This window comes from Dromiciops gliroides, chromosome 3 (genome assembly GCF_019393635.1).
Source record: "Dromiciops gliroides isolate mDroGli1 chromosome 3, mDroGli1.pri, whole genome shotgun sequence".
NCBI lineage: Eukaryota > Metazoa > Chordata > Mammalia > Microbiotheria > Microbiotheriidae > Dromiciops > Dromiciops gliroides.
Genome location: NC_057863.1, coordinates 69509371 through 69532135, shown reverse-complemented (window position 1 = coordinate 69532135; position 22765 = coordinate 69509371). Strand labels below are relative to the sequence as shown.

The 22765-nt window shown below is 46.6% G+C and overlaps 2 protein-coding genes across 5 annotated transcripts in view; one reads left to right on the top strand and one right to left on the bottom strand.

The window, feature by feature from the left end:
* Positions 1-222: 222 nt before the first annotated feature.
* Positions 223-1767, top strand: LOC122750853 (probable hydrolase PNKD). 2 transcript variants are annotated; one of them, XM_043997692.1, is made up of 3 exons: positions 223-398; positions 913-1066; positions 1443-1767. In XM_043997692.1, exons 1-3 carry the CDS (start codon positions 335-337, stop codon positions 1618-1620), a joined length of 396 nt encoding a protein of 131 aa, XP_043853627.1. In that variant the 5' UTR covers positions 223-334; the 3' UTR covers positions 1621-1767. The 2 variants fall into 2 exon arrangements, with proteins under 2 accessions (XP_043853627.1, XP_043853626.1); XM_043997691.1 differs by lacking the exon at positions 223-398 and adding an exon at positions 438-769 and having other exon boundaries at positions 838-1066.
* A 1333-nt stretch (positions 1768-3100) lies between these two features.
* TMBIM1 (transmembrane BAX inhibitor motif containing 1) overlaps positions 3101-22765 on the bottom strand; it is an 80296-nt gene continuing 60631 nt past the window's right edge. For all 3 annotated transcript variants that reach the window (XM_043997690.1, XM_043997688.1, XM_043997689.1), the window contains exons 2-12: positions 16621-16813; positions 10694-10794; positions 10258-10322; positions 9794-9847; positions 9188-9238; positions 8884-8923; positions 8588-8625; positions 8227-8314; positions 7820-7915; positions 5101-5154; positions 3101-4649 (exon numbers count right to left, since the gene is read on the bottom strand). In XM_043997690.1, the coding sequence (XP_043853625.1) occupies positions 4503-4649; positions 5101-5154; positions 7820-7915; positions 8227-8314; positions 8588-8625; positions 8884-8923; positions 9188-9238; positions 9794-9847; positions 10258-10322; positions 10694-10794; positions 16621-16792 (906 nt within the window). In that variant the 5' untranslated portion in view covers positions 16793-16813 and the 3' untranslated portion in view covers positions 3101-4502. The remainder of the gene's footprint in view (positions 4650-5100; positions 5155-7819; positions 7916-8226; positions 8315-8587; positions 8626-8883; positions 8924-9187; positions 9239-9793; positions 9848-10257; positions 10323-10693; positions 10795-16620; positions 16814-22765) is intronic.

The following is a 22765-nucleotide window of genomic DNA, read 5'->3' as shown; positions in this document are numbered from 1 at the left end:
CGCCGGCCTCGCCAACCGCGAAGGGGCCCGGCCGGCAGAGCAGCCAATCAAAAGGGGCGGTTGGTCGACGGCGCGGGGGTGAAAGGGCAGGCTGGAAGGGTTCGAGAGCCAGCTCCACCCCCGCACGCTGACAACTTCGCCGGCGTGCCTCCTCGGCCTTCTGGGAAGGGTAGTTCTCCCGAGGCCGCCGCGCGGGATTCTGGGAGGCGTGGTCTTCGTCTCTCGGCTGGGCGGAGCAGAGGGTGAGGATCCCGCTGGCTCCCGGCGGCCCGCTTGCTTGAACCTGAACTACAACTCCCAGTAGACAACAAGGAGGCGCTTGAGGACCTGGAACATGGCGGCGACTGTTGTGTCTGCCCTGAAGGGCCCGGGGCTGAGGGGTGCCCCAGGGCTCGGGGGTAAGAGGCTGGGCCTTGGGCCGCGCACCCGGATAGTCTTCTCCCTCATCGGGTCCGAGACCGTCGGTCCTCTTCCCTCCCCTCTCCCTCAGGGTCAGGGGCAAGCGTTTCTCCTGGGGGGGAGGGGATCAGCCTGGTTACGGCCCTGCTTCAGAGCCAGATGCGCCCCCTCATCGGGATCTTGGGGTCAGGGGCAAGCGTTGGTGTAGGGGTCACTCTGCCCCTCCCCCCGTGGTGATCAGTCACCATGACACAAGCTCCATTCACTCACCCTCCCAAAAGCGCTGCCCCTTGTCCGATCCCAGGCCCTTTGCTAGCGTTTCCGGGGGCCAGGCTTGGGTTCGAATCCCCGCTGCCATCACGCCCCCCCCCCCCCCGCCACTAGACGGGCCTCAGCCCCCTGGCGCGCGTTTGGAGGCTGGGGGGGCCTGGGGTCCGTCGGGGTCCCCCCAGGTCTCGTGGCTCCGGTGGCCCCGGAGGCCGTTCATCCCTCCTCCTCCCTCTCCGTCCGCAGGGTTCCTCCGGGGAGCTTTGGCCTGTCGGGCCCAGCTCCGGCTCGGCTCGGGCCCGTCGCAGACCAAGCCTGAGGCCGGGCCCTGGCCCCCGGGAGTGGAGTACATCCCCAAGAAGAAGGCCAAGAACCCCATGAAGGTTGTGGGGCTGGCGTGGTGAGTGCCCGAGGGGGGAGGGGCGGGGCGGCACGTGCATCACTGGTGGGTAATGTTTGGGTTTGTGATCCTACTTCTCCGGTCAATGAAAGACTTCCCTCCCTTCCCCCTGAGAAAGAGGCAGAGCCCTGAGTCCCTCACAAGGTGCCAGGCCAAGCGGAGTGCATTCACGCATCGGCCCAGCCCCCTATCCATCCCTTTGGGCAGCGGCCTGGGCCGAGTGCGGCCACTGTCCATCTTATGGAGCTGCTGCTCAGGCAGCCCAAAGGAAGACGGGCTGAGGTCCACAGTGGTCTGAAGCCATCCTTGGAGGGGGGGCGGGAAGCTCTTGGGGATGACACTTGGCCCCAGCTCTCCCTCATCCCTCTCGCTCCAGGGCCATTGGCTTTCCCTGTGGCATCCTCCTCTTCCTCTTCACTAAGCGGGAAGTGGACAAGAACCGTGTGAAGCAGATGAAGGCCCTGTACAATATGCGGACGGCCAACAAGGGCGAGTATGAGAGGCAGAGGTTCAAGAACTCGACCCCAGAGACGGGGGCTGGGCTGCAGCCCTGACAGGGGCACCAGCACCCAGACTGACGAACAGATGAACTGCTCTCTAGTGGTCAGTTTATTCTACAAGTGGACATTTAGCCCCCGGGCACATCCGCCCTCCCACTGATGGGAGAGGAAGGCCAATAAAGCCATTATTTGCCCAGAAAAGCCGCCCAGAGCCTGACATGCAGGAACTGGGAGGAGAGGGCACGGGTGATGACTCACCAGCTCCTGCCCAGTCTCCGAACCACTCAGTTGGGGAGAGTGGGCTTACCCCAGCTCACTTCTGAAACCACCTTTAAAACCCGCTGGCTGGCCCCGTGCCCTTCTCTCTCTGTGACCTTGGTAGGGAGCTTATTAGAGTGACAGATTTAGAGGTAAGCCCTGCCCTTCTTTACAGAAGGGGAAATGGAGGCACACAGGTAATGAGTAGGGGAGTCTGGACTCAGAGTCACTGGCCCTCTGACCTCGCCTCCTATGCTCTTTCTACATCATGCTGAATAAGGCTTTGACATGTTTTTCTCGGCGTTTTAACTTCCCTTATAACAGAAGAATTCAGTCAGAATAATCAGGTTTAGGTTCAGATCCTGGTTCCTCACTAGCTGTGTAGCCTTGGACAAGTAACTTCTCTGAACCATTCCCCTATTTATAGAATCAGCAGGTTAGAGTAAGTGACCTGCACACCCCCAGGTGCCTTCCAGCTCTACTGTCCCATGAGTCAGGAGCTCGATCTCTCATCCTTATCCTTTGGCCATGTGTTGGGTAGATTAGAAGGCACCGGAGAAGCTTTTATCAAGGAGCTGCCATCCGTGCATGCAAAGAGCTTTTTGGGGAACTGAGGATACAGCTCATCCCCTCCTGGGGGGAGAGAGGGGACAGTGCTGACGGAGAATGCCCAAAGGGGACCAGGACTGGATTATTGATACAGGTGAGGAGACCTTCTCTGCAACTTACTCTTAGAGCAGAAGCCCAGATCATGGAGAATTGACCTGCCCAGGAGGTACCAGAACCCAGGCCTTCCTAGGGTCAAGGACCACTCTGTCCATTAAACCACCCTTTCTCTGGCATATAAAACAAGACTGGAAAGAGACTCTGACTGGCAGGGGCTTTAAATGCCAGAGTAAAGATTTTGTCATTTATCCTAGAGGAAGAAAGGGCTGGGCCTGGAGTCAGGAAGACTCCTCCTCCTGAGTTCAGATCTGGCCTCAGACACTTAATAGCTGTGTGACCCCAGGGCAAGTCTTAACCTTAACCCTCTTTGCCTCAGTTTCCTCATCTGTAAAATGAGCTGGCAAACCCCTCCAGTATCTTTGCCAAGAAAACCCCCTAATAGGGTCACAGAGAGTTGGACTCAACTGAATAGGGAGTCACTGGAGAATTCTGAGTATGGGGGTGCCATGGTCAGACGTATGTTTGAGGATCATCGATTAAGCAGCTGATAGAAGATGATACAGAGACCCCAGGTAATAATCTAGGTGGGAGACGAGGATGGAGAAGGGACTAGAGTGACAACATGGATTTTTATTGGATTTCCCGTTACAACTCTGGTGCTCACAACTCCAGGGAGATCGTAGACAGAAGCCCTTCTCTGACCCTTGTGCTGGGCCTGAGGCAGGAACGCTGGCCCTCAGGTCCCTCCTCCCTCATAAGGCACTTGGTGTTAAAAGTCCTGCTGGGGATTCGACTTGAATCATCCTGAGGGAGGGAGAGCCGAATCTCCCATCCCAACAACCAGCCCAGAACTAAAGTGTGCTATGAAAACCACCCAGGTTCTCGGGGTAGTTCTACAGCTCTTTGTGAGAACTAGAGCAAACCACTTTAGCTCCGGGCCTGAGTTCTTTTCATCTGCACAGTGGGGGGCTCGCCCTAGAACCACAGTAGGGTCTCTTGCAGGTTAGATTCTGTGAGAAGGGGTCTGAGGCAAGAACTCCTGGGATGCAGAGACATAGGGCCCAGGGGATGAAGTGGTGAACACCAACCCAGCTATCTGCATCCCTGCCAACTCCCAGGCAGGATCGCTAGCTCCGCCTCTTAGACCCCCGAGTAAGGTATCGAAAGTTGGGGTGGCCCCTGTCATGCTATCAACCCATTCCCATTCTTACACTACACCTCCCTTGGCCACAAGTCTAGGGTGCCAGAGATAAAGATGAAAGAAGAAACTACCCCCACTCCCATTGGCCAGGTGATGGGAAGGAGCTGGATGGAGATGGGTAGAGACTGAGCTTCAGAGGTAAACCCTATGGCCTTAGGCAGAGGTCAGGGTTTATGGTAGGTGGGCCAGGACTGGGCACTGGCATATGTTGTGCCCAGCCCACAATAAACAATATATATATATATATATATATATACACATACACATCACTGGATCACATCTGTACAAAGGGTGAGAAGGAAGGACTATGGGGAGTGGGGGGACAAGGAGAGAACAAAGAAGAGGATAGGATTTGGGATCCAAGTGCAAGAGGGAGAGTAGGCACTGGCCCCATTCTCCAATCCCATTGGGAAAATGACAGGGAGGAGGGCCTTGCAGATAGCAGCTCAGTACGGAATCCCCAGAAGAGAAGGCATCGCGTTTCCTTGAAATCATCCCTGCACCTTGTTTCCCTTTAGTTAGTGAGACAGAATGATCTCATCACACACCCCTGGCAGGGCAGCGATGACAAGAAGAGATCTGGGATTCAGCCTTGGACGAGTCAGGAGAGAATAAGTCACGCACTGGCGGCCCCAGTCCAACATGTCCCTCCCTACAGACGAGCCCCAGACAGGACTGCTCCCCCAGATGTCACAAGCAACAAGCAGAAGCCTTCCTGGGGAAGTTACTGAGAGAAAAGGGCACAGCAAAGACTGGCCAACCCAGAAAGAGAGGAAGGAAAGAAGGAACGTGGAAGAGAAGGGAGGCCCCCTTAATTGTGATCCCCTAGAAGCTGCAGCACAAAGGTGAAGATGTAGACGATATCCGTGTAGATTTGCAGGGCGCCTGTGATATATTCTTCTGGGCTGATGGTATGCTTCCTGTTCCCCAAGACCAGCTGTGTGTCATATGCCAAAAACTGCAGGGAAGAGAGCAATAATGAGGGCCCCCCCATCCCTTCCCATGACCTGCACCCCATGAGGACAAGGAGCCTCTTCTCCCAGTAACCAAAGTGTCTTCCTCCTATGTGCCAAGCATAGTACTAGGCACTTCAGATAGAAAGAGAAAAACAAGTCTTTGCCTTGAGACAGCTTTTCATTTTGTTGAGGGAAATGACACAAATATAGGAGTGGGTAGAAAATGTCTTCAAAGTGAATACAAGGTAACCTGGGACCGGGCCATGAGGAAACGTTGCAGGGAGGGGGTCTGAGCCAGGCCTTGGAAGGGGGCAAAGGATTCTAAAGAGGCCTAAAGAAGCCAAGTCGAACAAGAACTGTGTTCCTCCCGGGGTTGGGGTCAGCCTCGGCAAGGGCACAGGGACAATGAAGCAGGCCTCTTTGGCTGGAAGGGAAAAGTGGGGGGCCACTCACCAGAGTAAATGCAATGGCTCCCAGGGCAGCATACAGCATGTGAAGCCAATAGACCTGCAGAAGAAGCAAAGGGCAAGTAAGCGCTATGGGCCCATCAGTCTGGTGGGAGGTGGGGAGCAAGAGGACCCAGCTCCAGCACCAGCAGGTACCAAATCACGTCCCCTCTCCGGACAAATGGGGAGGAGACGGCTTATGTCCTGGAGATCATGTTTCATCCATTTTACATGAACCCTGGGACCAAAAGCAAAGGATGGGGCAAGATCTGGGATCTGCAGGGTGGAGACCCAAGACCCCACTCCTTACAGCACCACCTCCACAGCAAAGATGGACTTTCCCACTTTGATAATAGATGCTAATGGAGACAAGGATGAAAAATCGAACAGGGTCTGTCCCAGGAGAACCCATTCAAACTGACTTTAATGACTGGTTTGAGCTTGGGTTCACAATCTCAAAAATCAATCTACCAAATTACAGGAAATTCAGCTGCACTTTGGGGAGAAGGAAAATCCATAGCAGTGGGGAGCCAGGCATAGATCTAGCTTAGGAACAGCTATACTGGCCAGGCTCTTAGCTGGGGAGGGAAAGACTGTTCCCTCTTCTTTCCAACCAAGCAGGGTCTTCCCTAGTCTCCCAGCCCGCCCTTCCCCAACACCCTACGGGGAGTGTCAAGTAAGGAAGCTGAGCACACAGACCTCAAGAGAAAGGGGCTGACTTTCCCCTAAGGGAGATGGATCTTTTCTAGTCATTCCAAAACCAGTCTGTCTCATTATGTTAGCACCTCGCTTAGTTTCCTGTTTCCCCTCACAAAGGCCCCTCCTCCCAACAGTCCCGTGACCTCAGGCAGCCTGTCCAACCCAAGCCTGCCTTCTCAAAGCTCTGGCTCTTTCCCAGGACAACATCTTATCTCAGCTAACTCAGATTTAATCCAGGTTATTTCCCACTACAGTATTACTGGTAATTTCCCTTTTGTATTTTTTAAAAACCATGATTATGTCTAAAATCCAAAGGAATAAACCTTTACTAATGGCTTTTCAAGAAACTAATCAAAAGAGAAAAATGGGGAAACTACACTGTCAGCAATGTCATTCAGAATTGTTGTAAACCACTTAAAATAACTAAGACAATGCAAAATATCCGAGAGTATAAGTTTTTATACAAATTAAGTCAGATCTAAATAATTGGAGAAATATTTATTGTTCCTGTGTAGGCAAAGCTAATAAAGTTAAAAAAATGACAATTTTACCTAATTTATTCAATGCCATCACAATTAAATTACTAAAAAATTATCTGAGTTAGAAAAAATCATAACAGGATCATTTGGAAGAACAAAAGGTCAGGAATTTTAAAAAACAGGGAAAAGATGTAAAAAAAGGAGATTCAGCAGTATCATACCTTAAGCTATATTATAAGGCAAGATCATTGCTGAAGTGTAAAATGAATAACTTAATTAAAAATTTCTTGTATAAATAAAACCAATGTAGCCAAGAATAGAAGGAATGCAGAAAACTGTAAAAACGTTCATAGACAATCTCTCAGATAGGATGTGATTATGTTGGAATATTGCTATGGTATAAGAAATGATGAGCTGCTCAGAAAAACCTGGAAAGAGTTACATGAGCTGATGCAAAATAAAATGTACTGGGGCAGCTAGGTAGCACAGTGGATAAAAGCACTGGCCCTGGATTCAGAAGGACCTGAGTTCAAATGCAGTCTCAGACACTTGATACTTACTAGCTGAGTGACCATAGGCAAGTCACTTAACCCTCATTGCCCCGCCCCCAAAAGAAAAGAAAAGAAAAGAAATATACTGTGTACAAAGTAACAGCAATATTGTAAGATAATCAGCTGGGAATGACAGCTATTCTAAGCAATACAATGATCCAAGAGAACTCTGAAGGACTTAGGATGAAAAGAACTGAATACAGATTGAAACCTAATTTTTTTCTCTTTTTTCTTGAGTTTTTGTTGTCTGTTTTCTTTCACATAACTAGTATGGATATGCTTTGCATGACTACATATGTATAATCTATATTGAATTGTTTGTCTTCTAAATGGGGAGGGAGGGAAAAGAAGGAAAGGTAGAGAATTTGGAACTTAAAGTTTAAAAAATAAAAGAAAGAAAAACAAAAAAAAAAGAAATTAAAAGTAAATTGTTTTTACATGTAATTGGGGAAAATAAAATACTAAAAAAAAAACAAAAAATTTAATTAAAAAAAATTTTTTAAGGGAAAAAAAAGAAACTTCTGCAAGCCATTGATGAAGGCTTGGGGAGGCAGGAATGGGGTCTGGAATGCCTTCCTAAGTCTTCCAGATTTAAAAAAAAAAAAGATAAGATTTCTTTATTTTTAACATTCTTTTTTTTTTTTTGCTGGGCAATTGGGGTTAAGTGACTTGCCCAGGGTCACAGCCAGTAAATGTCAAGTGTCTGAGGTCGGATTTGAACCCAGGTACTCCTGAATCCAGGATCGGTGCTCTATCCACTGCGCCACTTTAACATTCTTTTAAAAATTTGAGTTCTGACTTATCTCCCTCCAGTTCTTCCCCCACCGATTAAGAAGGCAAGCTATATACTGGTTATACGAACTTCCAGATTATTTATAATATCTGAAATTCAAAACCAACAGGCAGGTCCTTATTCTGTTCCACCCACGCCCAAGGCCTGTTCTGGAGCCCAGGAATGCTTAGCTCTTGGGAAAGGGAGCTCATCCATAGCACTCACATATTTGAAGGCCATCACAATGGCAGTGATAATTCCAGTCACTGTCAAGACAATGCCGAGCACACAGAAAAGCCCAGCACAGGATGTGAAGTCCACCTGCCAAAGGAAGGAGAAAGGCGGAGGCTATTAAATGACCACCCTGGCACTGAATGCTCCCTTAGCCTCCCTATCTGCCCCAGAACGAGAATGGCAGCACACCATGAAGGGCTGGGCCGTTTTACATGAAGAAGAGTTAAGTGGTTGGGTTTGGGGGAGAGAAGGGAGATCTTAAGACTACAGAGAAATGGGATCCCCTTGGATCTCCAAGTCCTTCACTCTCCAACCTCTGGGGCTTGGGGGAATGGAATGAATGTGCTCAAGGAAAGGTACGTCTTAGAGCCCGAGGGATGAGGGTGTAGTGCCCTCACCTTGGTCTGGAAGCAGAATATGGTGACAGCAATGGTGACGATGGCGGTGATGATCATGGCCAAGATGACCGCTTTAGTGTTATACATACTGTGGGACAAGAGAGATGAGTGAGCAAGACTGACCCACCATGTAAATCACTCCCAGGCCACCAGGCCAGTACAGGAAAAAAAAAAATCAACAGGAAATATATTGGAAATGTTAAGACTCCCTGTATGAGGCAGGAAAGTGAGAGAAGTCCAGTGGTATTTAGGGGGGCTAGGGGCTGTTCTCCACAGTCTAGAGGCAGGTCATGAGTCATGATCCTCCAGCTAACACCCCCAACCATATCCTTTCCAAGGGCTATCACCCAAACATACATACCTGGCTATGCAGCCAGTCATGAAGCTCATTGCTAGGGTCTAAAAGAGAGAGTGAGAAGGGAATAAGGCAGGAGGTGGGGACAAAAAAATGACCACTCCAGATCCTCACAACTAAGTAATCCTCAGGGAGTGTGAGAAGAGGTATCTAAGAAGGTTAGTGGCAAGTACAGGAGACCCTCCCCCTTTCAAAACACTTCTCCCAATGGGCACTGCATAGAAGTCAACCTGATCCCTTCATCTTCCTGCCCAACCTTCCCAGCCTCTCCTCCCCATCCCACCCTATTTCTCTAGACTCACAAAGATGGTCAACAAGATGATGTTCCATGGGAAGCGGCGCCTGGAATAGAAGAGGCAAAGGGGTCAGGAATCAGGTACAAGCTTCCCCAACAAAAGCAGGTTTCCCATAGTTCACAAGGGGATAAGCCTGGGGTGGGGGCAAGGTTCATTTTTTGGTACCTGATTATCTGTTCACCAGCCCCTACCTTTCTGCCTTAGGCCCCCTTGTATTCCAGAGATCCTACCCTCTGCCACCCTTACCTTCCTGACCCTCCACTCCCACCACCACACAAACTATACTTTCCCCCAAACCCCCAGGACTCACCTGGGTCCCTGGCAGCAGACAAGGGTCAGGTATGTGCCCAGGAAGACAGCACTACAGGAAAAAGTGAGGAGCAGTCTGTTTTTCCCATCTAATCCCCCTCCAGCCCACTTCCCCAACACAATAGGTTAGCCCTTATTCGTCCCACAGGGCTGAGATGCAAGAAGCTATTTGAAAAATAAGGAGTAGTTTGTAGAAAAACAGTGGCCAGAGGAATGAGACAGAGGAACAGAAAATATTCAAAACCTCGGTCACATGAGTGGAGAAAGTAGGGTTGGCGCAATGAGGATATGCCAAATGTGACTGTTGGCCATTTTTCAGTGGGCTGAAAGACTGTCATTGAACATCACTCCAGCTCTTCTTCGTTAGAGATGGAACATCCCCATATTCCCATCTACTCCCAGAACTGAAGAACAAGACCTGCCAACAACTTGTATAAAGCCACTCAGAAAGTCTCTAATGGCTCAGCCAGGTGGTGGAGATGGATAAGAAACCACAAGAAAGGGACATACCAGTAGATAGAAACTTTAAGTCACACTATCTTTGCCCCATGGATCTTGTCCCCTCCCCTCACCCCAGCAGCTGACCTAGGAAGGAAGGCATACTCACTAGGAAGCATAGTAGATAGCATAGTTCTTCCTCACAAAGCCTCGAACAGGTTCCCTGTGTGGTGAAAGAAAGGGAGAGGACCAGGAAGAAAGTCAGCACAGCCCTGCCCTGGACAACATACTAAAGGCAACCACTTCCCTCATGGTGTCTCAGTCAAATCCCAACCCTCAGTGGCTCTCTCCCTCTTCCTGAGAGATTCTGCCTCCCTCCCCAAGAGGGAGCCTACTCAAGGCCAGGATCCCCAGAAACTTGAGAACTGGGGGTAAGGGGTAAGAAAAGTGGCTAAGGGGGGCAACTAGGTGGTACAGTGGATAAGGCACCAGCCTTGGATTCAGGAGGACCTGAGTTCAAACCCAGCCTCAGACACTTACTAGCTGTGTGACCCTGGGCAAGTCACTTAACCCCCATTGCCCTGGAAAAAAAAAAAGAAAAAGAAAAGTGGCTAAGAAGCCTCAGAAACTCACACAAAGGTGAAAATAGCGATGATGGCAACTGTGATGAGCAACTGGATTGAGATGATGGTATAAACCTGAAACACAGATCAGAGGTGAGATGATCATCTCTCTCTCTCTCCACAGAGAAGCCACTCCTATGACCCAAAGACCTTCCCCAATACATAGTTTTTATCCTGGAGAATGTACTATGGGAAAGACTAGAAATGTCAGGGGAGGCCAAACATTTTTTCTAGATTGGATTCTTGACACAAGGATCAGGAGGATGGGAATAATAGAAACAGGGGTAGAGGGAACAGGACTTTTGGTGCAGGCTGGCATTAAATTACCTGGTATCTTATGCAAATGAGCAAGAATAAGGAGCTCCTCCCTTGGGTTTATACAGACCTTGGTCCTTCAGGCCCACGAGGAGGAAACAGATATGCCTTATCCTCACCCAGTTTCTTACCTTCTGGATGAAGCGGTGTCGGACCTTCTTGTCTTCCCATTCTCCAGTCCCAAAGCTGTCACTCACTGCAGGCTCCTCTCCCCCATAGACTTCACCTCTGCCTGTAGAGACAATCCCTCAACTCATCCAAGGGCTGAGACATGCCCTCAGAACAGATTCCCAACTACTCACCTTCTGTTCTCCCCACCACGCAACCTTCCCTAGCCAAATTAAAAGCCCTATGGATACTGAGCCCACTTCAACATCTGGACACTTCCTGTCTGGATCTTGAGAAATTGTCATTAAATACTGATGCAAAAAGTGCTGGCTAGGCCTGGGAAAGCTCCACTGCCAAGTAATTCAAACCACCATAATCCCAGTCCAAAATAAAAATAAAAATCAACAACAAAAACTCCACCCCACCCCTAATCTAATAACAATAACAGTCTTTTAAGGTTTTTCAAGTGCTTTACATACATTATCTCATTGATCCACAGCCTCTACACCAAGTGCCCAACATTGCAAATAAGACAGCCTTCCCCTCAGGGAGTTTACAATCTAGTTAGAGACCTGCCTAAAAATAATTAGAAAATAATTAACCATTTAAATCTAATTTTTGAGGTCATCACTTGGTGCTGTAAAGGAAACTACAAAGAGGAAGGAGATCACTGTAGGTTAGAGAAACTGAGGAAGGCTTTATGGAGAAAGTGGGTCTTAAACCCAGGCTGGAAGAATGGGTCTGATTATAGTAAGAAATGGCTCAGACTCCTCCCTAGAGTTGGAAGGAAGGTGTAGAAGACAACAGTAAATTAGCAAGCAACTTATAGGTAACTATGGAGGGCCTGAATCAGGTACTGAAGCCAAAACTACTCTTAATACACACATGTACAAGATCGCTTCAGGAATGTAGATTAAAACTTTTTTACCATTTATTTACATCTATCCAAAGTAAAGTGTTAAGTTTCAGCACAAAATTAGTTATAAAAGACTATGGATTTTGGAAAATTTGTACATCAGTTAGTCTATGAATAATTTTTTTTTCACACAAGGAGCTAAGGGATAGGGGGCAGCTAGGTGGTGCAGTGGATAAAGCACCAGCCCTGGATTCAGGAATACCTGAGTTCAAATCCAACCTCAGACACTTGACACTTACTAGCTGTGTGACCCTGGGCAAGTCACTTTTTTTTTAAACAGGGCAATGGGGTTAAGTGACTTGCCCAGGGTCACACAGCTAGTGTTAAGTGTCTGAGGCCCGATTTGAACTCAGGAGTGGGCAAGTCACTTAACCCCCATTGCCCCACAAAAAAAAAAAAAAAGACGCAAAAAAAGGAGCTAAGGGATATATGAATTCTGCTTTCAGATAAAAGCAGAGCTGACCAAAAATCACTAATCATAATTTTATTAACTCTAGATTTGATAGAAATAATAAAGATAGGAATTGGACTTTGACATGATTCTAATTAAAGATGTCTCCTAGATGTTTGGGAATTCCAATTTATAGCAATGGCATACTGGAAGGATTGTCCATGCTATTAGAGAGTTCTATTGCATATAGGAACAACATGCACTCAATTTCATGTTTTGCTCTGCGGTAGGTCTCTAAGTGCATCCAACCAAGGACAATTAAATTGGAGGCTCAGGTCCCTGAATGATCTTCACACAACCAGAACACAATGGAATTCAATTTGAGAATAAACTGCAGATTCCTGAGCCTCCTCCACTCCCAGAAACTAGAGATGTCAGAAGGAAAGTGGGGCCAGGGAGGAAGGGAGAAGATAAAAGCCTGTCTGCTAGAGGATTCATTCATCAGTGTGCTGGCAAGGCCCGCCCAAGGACAGATGGTGCAAGCTATCTGAAGAACAAGTGTGGCACAGTGGAAAAAACACCATACCTGGGGTCAGGAAAGACTTGGACTAAAGGTAACACAGTGTATTGAGCAGAGACCTGGAGTCAGAAGACCAGAGTTCAGATCCAGAATTCAGGTGTTTACTAAGCTATGTAACTCCAGGCAAATTCCTTAACATGTTCAGCTTAGTTTCTCCATTTGTAAAATTGGGATAATAAATAATGCATCTCTCTTCCTGGGTTGTTATGAGGATCAAATGAGGCAATATCTGCAAAGTGCTTAGCAAACCTTTTAAAAAGAGCTACAGAAATGTGAGTTATTACTATCTCCTACTTCTTACACTTCCTGCCTATGTGACATCTCCTAGAACATGACCTCTCTGAATTAGTTTCCTCATCAGTAAAATGGGAATAATAGTGCCTACAGAATCGGCTTCACAGGACTGTTGCGACATACAAACAAATTAATGTCTATAAAAGGCTTTACAAATCTCAAAGCACTCTAGAAATGCTGGGTTTTGCTCAAAGGACTATTTATTAATATTGTATTAGAAAGCATGTTTAAGCCTAGGCTACCCTGAAGCTACAGATTGAGTGCCAATTCTATGTCCACATCTCTTTTGCCTCCTTCCCCTTCTAACAAAGCCTCTGACCTAATTCAAGAACCTCTCAGTCAGACAGACTATTGCAATCGTCTCCTAACTGGTCTCCCTGCCTCTAGTTTCTCTCCTTTCTTGTCCATTTCCACACAGCTACCAAAGTGCTATTCCTAAAGCACAGAGTTCTGACTACGTTGTTCCTGTAAGGAGCTTCAAGAATCTTCAGTGGCTCCCTATTTACCTCCATGAGAAAAAAAAAATACTAACTGTCTGGGATTGAACAATCTGGGATTCACAATCTGCCTCCAGTTCATCTTTCCAGGTTGATATCATATTTCCCCTCATACACTTTACATTCTAGCCAAAGTGACCTGCTTGTTTTTCCTTTTACATGCCATTCCATCTCCTCCCTAGCTCCCTTTCAAGGCTCATCTGAGGTACCATTTCCTGTAGGGAGAAGAAAGACTTCCTGATACCCTTCACTGCCTCCCCTCCCCTCTCATTGAGAAGGCAAGCAATTTGGTGTAGTTTATACATATATAATCATACAAAACATATTTCCACATTAGTCATGTTGTAAAAGAAAACAGACAAAAAAAAGAAAGAAAAGAACATGAAAAAATAAAGAAAGCACAAAATAATATGCTTTGATATGTATTCAGACTCCATCAGTTCTTTCTCTGAAGGTAGATAGCATTTTTCATCTTGTGTTCTATGCGACTGTTTTAGATCACTGTATTGCTAAGAATAGCTAAAATCATTCACAGTCGATCATTGTACAATAGTGCTGTTATTGTGTACGATGTTCTCTTGGTTCTGCTCACTTCACTCAGCATCAGTTCATGTAAGTCTTTCCAGGTTTTCCCCCAAATCATTCTCTTCATCATTTCTTTTTTTGTTTTTTTTTTTTGTTTTGTGGGGCAATGGGGGTTAAGTGACTTGCCCAGGGTCACACAGCTAGTAAGTGTCAAGTGTCTGAGGCCAGATTTGAACTCAGGTACTCCTGAATCCAGGGTCGGCACTTTATCCACTGCTCCACCTAGTTGCCCCAAAAACAACTTCGAAAGATTTTTTTTTTTTTTGGTGAGGCAATTGGGGTTAAGTGACTTGTCCAGGGTCACACAGCTAGCAAAGTGTTAAGTGTCTGAGGCCAGATTTGAACTCAGGTCCTCCTGACTCCAGGGCCGGTGCTCTATCCACTGCGCCACCTAGCTGCCCCTCTTCATCATTTCTTATATCACAATAGCATTCCGTCACAACCATATACCAAAACTTGTTCAGCCATACCCCAGTTGATGAACATCCCCGCAATTGCCAATTCTCTGCCACCTCAAAAAGAGATGCTATAAATATTTTTGTACATATAGGTCCTTTCCCCTTTAAAAAAAGAAAATCTCTTGGATACAAGTCTAGTAGACTCCCCTCAGCAGTTATTGCTGCTTTACTCTCCAAATTACTTAGGGGCCTTTCTTTCTTTCTTTCTTTCTTTCTTTTTTAGGGGGGGCGGGGAGTAAAGACCTGAACCTCTGATTTCACTGGTACAGTTAGTCTTTCTCTACCAATGCAGATCTTTACCTGCTCTGTAATCTACAGCTTTAGGACTGGGACACAGATAGGTCAAGTGATATGGCCAGGATCACACAGCCAGACTATGCCTTGGATGGGACTCTAACTTATATTTCTTCCTGACTGACAGACACCAACTCCTTACTGCCTGTGCCAAACTGGCAGTCACTTTGGATTTACCTTACACGAATTTTTGTTATCTACTTATCTGTAGGCATGTTTTGTCCAGTGGCATGTCATCTGGAAAGAGGAGCCACTTCCCCATTTTGGGGGAGGGGGAAAAGGAGCTTGGGGCCTTTGCCAGTAGCTTAGTACAGTCCTTGGTAAGCCACCCCATATTTTCTGAATCTACCAGACTCGAACCCAAGTGGCTTCTACTAGTTTCCCAAAGTGTAATCTATCCTCAAAGGATGGAGGTTATGCAACCCCAGAGGTGCCTGAGTTCCATTAGAATAAAGTGGGGGGGGGGGATTTAACAGCTTCCCAGGAGGATAACTTTGAATAAGAATATATATCTCCCAAATATAGAGATTACAGTTAGACAAAGCCTCTCACAACCCCCAGCTAGTCCAGTTAAAAAGAATGCAAATTCCCAGAGGGCTGGGAAAAGTTCTTCTTTATCTTATTATCCTAAGCAAGCCCAGTGTCTTAGAAACAATAAGCACTTAATAAATACTTATTAAATTGAATTCTTATCCCAGTTTTATTGATGAAGAAACTGAGGCTTGGAAAATGTGAAGGCCCAGGACCATCAAGCTACAACTTAAGTGTTGGGCTATTGGCTCCTTTCCACCCCACCAAAGAGGTATAAGTTCTCGTTTTTTACATCAGTCTTCTTAGAGTTATATGTTGGGGGGCAGCTAGGTGGCACAGTGGATAGAGCACTGGCCCTGGATTCAGGAGGACCTGAGTTCAAATCCAACCTCAGACACTTGACACTTTACCCTGGGAAAGTCACTTAACCCCTGTTTCCCTGAAAAAAAAATGAAAATTTAAAATTAAAAAAAAATAGTTATGTGTTGTACATAAGTCAAAAGTAGGTACATTGTGGAGTACAGTCTTGAGGGAAGGGATGGGAGCATCTAAGGGAGGCTGGTGATCATCTTTCCTCTGTTTAGTCTCAGAAAGCTTCATGGAGTAAGTAGCCACATGTATGTATCAGATGACCCAAGCATTTATTCTTTTTTTTTCCTGTGGGGCAATGAGGGTTAAGTGACTTACCCAGGGTCACACAGCTAGTAAGTGTCAAGTGTCTGAGGCCGCATTTGAACTCAGATCCTCCTGAATCCAGGGCCGGTGCTTTATCCACTGTGCCACCTAGCTACCCGACAAGCACTTTTTTTTTTTTGGTGAGGCAATTGGGGTTAGGTGACTTGCCCAGGGTCACACAGCTAGTGTCACCAAGCACTTATTCTTGAAATAGTCTCAACCCATCTCGAACTCTGCCAAAATTTTTCTCTCCCTTCATGACCCAGCTCAGCTACCCCTGCCACTTTTTTGAATCTCTGGCCCCTAGCAAACATGATCCTTCAGTCTCCTAGAATTTCTCGTGTTTTTTCTTTCTGATCTTCTATGTACTTATCACATTCTAACTACAGACTGCTAATGTATAATCATAACAGGTGTATAACAGACATTTGTTTATCTGAAGTAAAGAGGCTGCAACCTTTACAAAGAATATGTAGACAGCTGCCCAAATGAGCACAGGAGAAGGATTGTGGGGAGGGGTACCTGCCCACAAAGTCAAAGCTCTAAGCTAGAAAGGAAGGGCGCTGGAGGGAAAAGGAGGGAAAAGAGAAAGGAAGATGGGGAAAGAGGAGAGGGAAGAAAAAAGGAAAGACCAAAGATACATATGAAAGTCTGAAGGAAGCCACAGATGCAGATGGAGACATTCACTGTTCCCTTACTCAACCCTCCCATACCCCAAGATCAGCTTACCAAAGTTCATGGGCATTGGATGGATGGGAGGCATAGGCTGAGGATACCCAGCTGGGTGTCCGAAGCCTGGCTGGGGGTAGGCTGGGTAACCCCCAGGGTATCCTCCTGCTGGAGGAGGAGGATAAAGGGGGTTTCGATCTTCATATGGAGGTGGAGCACTGGGGTTTGACATAGTTGCTCAAGATTGAGGTACCTACAGTGGAGAGAGACAATGACAGAAATCATTAGTATCCAACCCCACCTAGTTTGTTTTTTTCCTCACTATACTTTTCTTCTAGTGTTGTCTTTCCAACCAACAGGACATTCCAGACTCCTCACAATTTTGTCTTTATGTGTAGACGGGACCTTTAAATCTCTCTCTCTCTCTCTCACACACACACACACACACACACACACACACACACACACACTCTCTCTCTCTCTCTCTCTCTCTCTCTATCCTTTCTGGGCTCTGTGGCTCAGTGTTTTCCCCAGCATCTTTCTCCTCATTACCCCACAGGCCCTCCCCATACCCAAGTATTCCCTGGGACTTTAAGCCTTATTCTCGTATACCTTCCCACAGGTCCCAAACCCTCTGCCCCCCAGCCTCACCCTTTTCTCCCAAACTCCTCCTTCCTCCTTGCCAAGCTCTCTGGGCCTGCCCCACTCATTGTACCAAGCAGTTTTCTGGGCTGGGCAGGAAGGATAGCAAGAGGAAGGATTTAGGTGAAGCATGGAAAATTCCTGAACATCAGTGATGTGAGACCATAGTCACCGAGTCTATATAGATGATCGAAAAAAAAATCAAATGCCACAAAGTTTTTGGGTAAGGCTTTCTGAAAGCTGGGGGATGGCCACAGTGAAGTCACAGTTTCTTCCGGCCCAGGGAAGCAGTGAATCCCAGAGATAGCTGGGGCCCATTGAAGGGGTCAGCCCAGCCCCCACAGCAGCTGGCAGAGAACTGCAGGGCTGGGAGCCAGGCCGGGGGTGGGGCCAGGGCTCTTAGCCCAGCAGAAAGAAGAGAAGGAGAAGCTTTCAGAAAACAGTCGCCCAGGCTCAGGGTTGGAGAGGCCCCAGTTGGGGAGGGGGCATGAAAGAAGGGAATGGAGGGGCACTGAAGTGAAGTGGCAGCTGGCAGAAAGAAAAGCAACTGAGGGGGGTGGGGGGTAGGTGAGAGATTCTGGCACATGGGGAGAGGAAGGGCAGGGCTGGGACAAGACTTTCTGATTTCTTCAAATAACAGATGTGAGTCAACTGACAGGCATGTGGGGGTGGGACTGGAGGTAGTGGGGGGTGTCTGTTTCCATGCGTAATTTTAATAATGATGAGCTTGAGCTAAGCTGAGGTTGGGCAGACATTCCTTCCCATCACTCCTGAATTTGGGTATGTCAGTAGGCACTTGTGTGGGGTACAGAACTAATTGTTTTACTTAGGGCTGTACTTAGGATACCTAGAGAACCAAACATATGAGTGTGTATCTTATCATAGAAGCAACAGGGAGCCATCTAAGCTCCTAGAGCAAGGGAGTAACAGTCAAAACTATGCTTCAGGAATACAATTCGGCAACAGTGGGGACTAATTAGAAACTAGATGATCCCCAAGCTAGTCTGAAGCCCAGATGTTTAGATTACAGGATCCTCTCATTTCTTTCTTTTTTCTCCCTCTCCTTCTCCCTCTCCCTCTCCCTCTCCCTCTCCCTCCCTCCTTCCCTCCCTCCCTCCCTCTCTCTCTCTCCCTCTCCCTCTCCCTCTCCCTCTCCCTCTCTTTCTCTGACAAGGAAGTCATAGTCACTGCAACTCTATAACCAAGCTATGTGACCACGCATGAGCACCCTGGAAAAGACAACAGGAAGCCATGCTCATGCCTCATCTCCCCATGGTCCACAACAGTGCTTATGTGGTGCACTAGCCCCCACCCCAGGATTTGATTTGACTAGGATGGAGGAAAGAACTGAGAACTTGCAGGAAGTTAGTAATCACCTTCTCAGTAGGTGAGACATTTGATTACCAGAGCTGGGAAAAGGCCTGGGGGTTGGAGTAGAGAAAAAGTTACTAGGATGAAGTCCTGGGCTCCTGGATTGTTTCTCAAGGCCACCTCCATCAGAAAAAAATGTTCTTGCCTGTGTCTTGATCCCTCCACACACACAACCCACACCCTTGCTATGTAAATGGGGTAAGGGACCAGGAAGAGGCCTGAAAAGTCCCTGAGTCACTCCAGAGATCAGCCCTAATAGGAATTACTTTGAGGAGTCCCATACACCAATGCCTGCCCTGCTCAGCCGTTCTGATGGTGGTGCATGGGTTTAATAGAGCTCTGCAATGTATAGGCGGGACCTCAGAATAGCGTGGTACAATGAAAAGAGTCTTGAATTTGAAGTCCTTGGAACTGGGTTCAAATCCCATCTCTGGATCTCTTGGATCTGGCTTCAAATCCTAGCCATTTGCTGCTACCTTTGTGACTTTGGGTGGGCAAGTCACTTAAGAGGACATAGTTCCCTCATCTGTAAAATGGGAGGGGTGGCTAGACTAGACAAGCTTGAGATCTCTGATCTTGTGAAAAACTTTTGGAGATATATATAAATAAAATCTCCTTGCATTCTCTTCTTAAAAAAAAATTTTTTTTTAAAGTAATAAATGGGGGCAGCTAGGTGGTGCAGTGGATAAAGCGCCAGGCTGGATTCAGGAGGTCCTGAGTTCAAATCTGACCTCAGACACTTGACACTTACTGGCTGTGTGACCCTGGGCAAGTCACTTAACCCTCAGTGCCCAGCAAAAAAAAAAAAAAAAGAGAGAGTATGTAAGGTGTTCAGCTGATATTAAAAATTTTTCTTCCAGGTATCCATGAAGTCTCTTGGTAAAAAATGAGTTCTCATCTCTTCTCTCCTAACTTACAGCAATTGGCATGATTCAGGGAAGGGAAGGGGTTGAATAACAGTCTTTGAGTCTCCGAATGGGTACTATCATCAGGAGTAAGCTGTTCTCCTCTACTGAGAACATAAAACCAGAGTTAGAGCAGGCAGGCACTAGGATGAAACAAGGGGAAGGACTTCCTGATACAAGACCAGGAAAAGAGAAGGAAGGGAAACTATGGCATCTGCACCCACAGAAATTCCTAAATACATAAGCATTTTTTTTTACAGTGACACAGAATGAACATGTTATGGGCCCAGGGCACCCCAGAAGTTCTCTGGGGCACATCAAAGAATCTTCTCCTTGAGAAACTAAACCAGAGGACAGACGCCTAGAGAGATAAGTGGAGCCAGATCAGACTGAGCTAGCTCCATGACCCCCACCCTTCATTCTAGTCTCCCTTGCCCCTGGGGAGATAAATTTAGGTGTGGCTGCTTTCTTTGTGTTCTGAGGAGATGGCTTGACTGATCTGTAGCCACCTCTCACCCAATTCCTCCAGCCACCACCAGTGGGGGATGGTCCTCCCTCAGTAAGGGAACTTTTCCACAGTCGGATGGTCACCACCACCCCCCACCACCATCAGTCCTCTATAAAAGTACCTGCCAGTCTCTTGCTCGAGGAGATTGGTATCTCAGAGCCACATGCTTTGTTCGATGCCTCTCTCCCCATGAGAAGTCTAAGGATTTCTCTTGGTTTCCCTTCCCCCGAAATAAACTACTATCTTATTCTAATTGCTTTTGTGTGCAAGAGGGTATAATTCTTTAAAGAGGAATTCCTAAGGACCCCAAACCCCTAACCCCTACCCCTATCCCAAACCCCCTACCCCATTTTCCCCATGACAGACAGACCAAGAGGGTGGAACGAACTTTGTAAAATGAATGGACAGGGGCAGCTAGGTAGTGCAGTGGATAAAGCACTGGCCCTGGATTTAGGAGGACCTGAGTTCAAATCCAACCTCAGACACTTGACACTCATTAGCCCTGTGACTTTGGGCAAGTCACTTAGCCCTCATTGCCCCGCAAAAAAAAAACAAAACAAACAAATAAATTGTCATTAACTGAGTGTTTGTAGAAATGTTTTTGTTTCATTTGGTAGAGCAAAAAAAGGCCTGTAAGTATTCACAAACTAGAAGTACTTTAAAAGATTTATTTAAGCAACTGGTGGTCCAGGGGATAGGGCACTGCTCATGGAGTCAGAAAGACCCAAATTCAAATCTGACCTCAGATACTTAGTAGCTGTGTGACCCTGGGCAAGTCACTTAACCTCTGCCTCAGTTTCCTCTATGGGAAAATGAGGATAATTTCGTTAGTAATTTAATAAAATGGGTACCTACCAACTCCTAGGGTTGTTGTGAGGATCCATTTTTGTAAAAGTTTAGATAGTTTTTGTAAAAATCATTTACACACATATAGTAATGTGCTATACATATATAAATGCTTGTTCTCCTTTATTCCCTCTAAGAAGCCCATGAAATCTCCACCTCCTGGAGATCTGGACAAGATCCATTGCACTCAGACCTGTGTTCCTCCCTCCCCCATTCCTTTGTCTGGATTAGTGGAGAAAGGAAAATGAAAGAAAAAGGAGAGAGAATATCTGGAGTCAGAAAACTGTATTTCTTTGAGCAAGGGCCTAAGAGTTTCTTCACCTGCAAAGTGTGAGGGCTGGACTAGATCATCTTAAAGTCTCTAGATTATCTCTAAGGTTTCCTGAAATCACCAGAGACCTTATTGTCTGGATGTGGGTGAGTGGCCACTGGAGCCCTGGGGATTTGTAATTATCTTTTTAAAAATAGATCTGGGGGGCGGCTAGGTGGAGCAGTGGATAGAGCACCGGCCCTGGAGTCAGGAGTACCGGAGTTCAAATCTGGCCTCAGACACTTGACACTTACTAGCTGTGTGACCCTGAACAAGTCACTTAACCCCCATTGCCTTGCAAAACCAAACCAAAACAACAAAAAAATAGATCTGGGGGCAGCTAGGTGGCGCAGTGGATAGAGCACCGGCCCTGGAGTCAGGAGGACCTGAGTTCAAATCCGGCCTCAGACACTTGACACTTACTAGCTGTGTGACCCAGGGCAAGTCACTTAACCCCAATTGCCTCACCAAAAAAAAAAAATCTTTTCAGATAGCTTTTGTCACCTAGATCTCTGCCAGTATCTCTCCTCCAGTCCTCCTACCCCAAAAGCCACAGGCCTTAATTATCTTAATAAAGGGGGGGTTATTCTTGCATTTCAATTGGATCAGGGAAACATAACAAAATACAAAGCAGCCTTAGATGACTCATAGGGAGTCCTAAACGGAATTATCAGTTTCCTACTCCACATTCTCCTAGTCCCAGTAGTTCCCAACAATCCAATTTTTCTATTCAATTAAATTTAATATACACTAAATACCTACAATGTGTCAGGGGGCAGCTAGGTGGCACAGTGAATTGCATGCTGGGTCTGGAGTCAAGAAGACTCATCTTCTTAAGTTCAAATCTGGCCTCAGACACTTAATACCTCTGTGACCCTGGACAAGTCACTTAACCCTATTTACCTCAGTTTTCGCATCTGTTAAATGAGAAGGAAATGGCAAACCACTCCAGTATCTCTGCCAAGAAAGCCCCAAATGGGGTTACAAAGAGTCAGATGTGACTGAATAACATCATATTCATGAGTGTGCTTGTAAGTGTGTGTCTACATAGATAAATGTTGAATTTTGGTGCGTATATGTATTTCTGTGGCTAGACAGGACTGAAAAATGACTAAACAGCAACAACGTGTCATGAACTTTTGGAAGCAGAAAGGATACAAAGACCAAAAAAAGGTCCTTCCATTCCTCCAAGAGGAAACAACATGTATGCTAATAAGCACATTTCTAAAAATGAGTGTACAAGGGGGGCAGCTAGGTGGTGCAGTGGATAAAACACTGGCTCTGAGTTCAAATCAGACCTCAAGACACTTACTGGTTAAATGACCATGGGAAAGTCACTTAACTCTGATTGCCTCCTAAATAAATTAATAAAATAAAAATAAAACAAATATTTGCGTACAATCATACTATAATCACTATATACATACATACAGCTTCATTTTTTAAAAGGTCATTTCAGGGCAGGTAGAGTAGTTGAGTCTAGCCTAAAAACAGCTAGGAAGTGGATGTGGAAAGAGCACTGCAAGACAGTCCATGCAAAGGTGTGGGGTCAGGAGATGATATATTATGTATAAGACAGTTTGGCTGGGATGCAGACTTTGGGAGGGGCATAATGTGAAAACA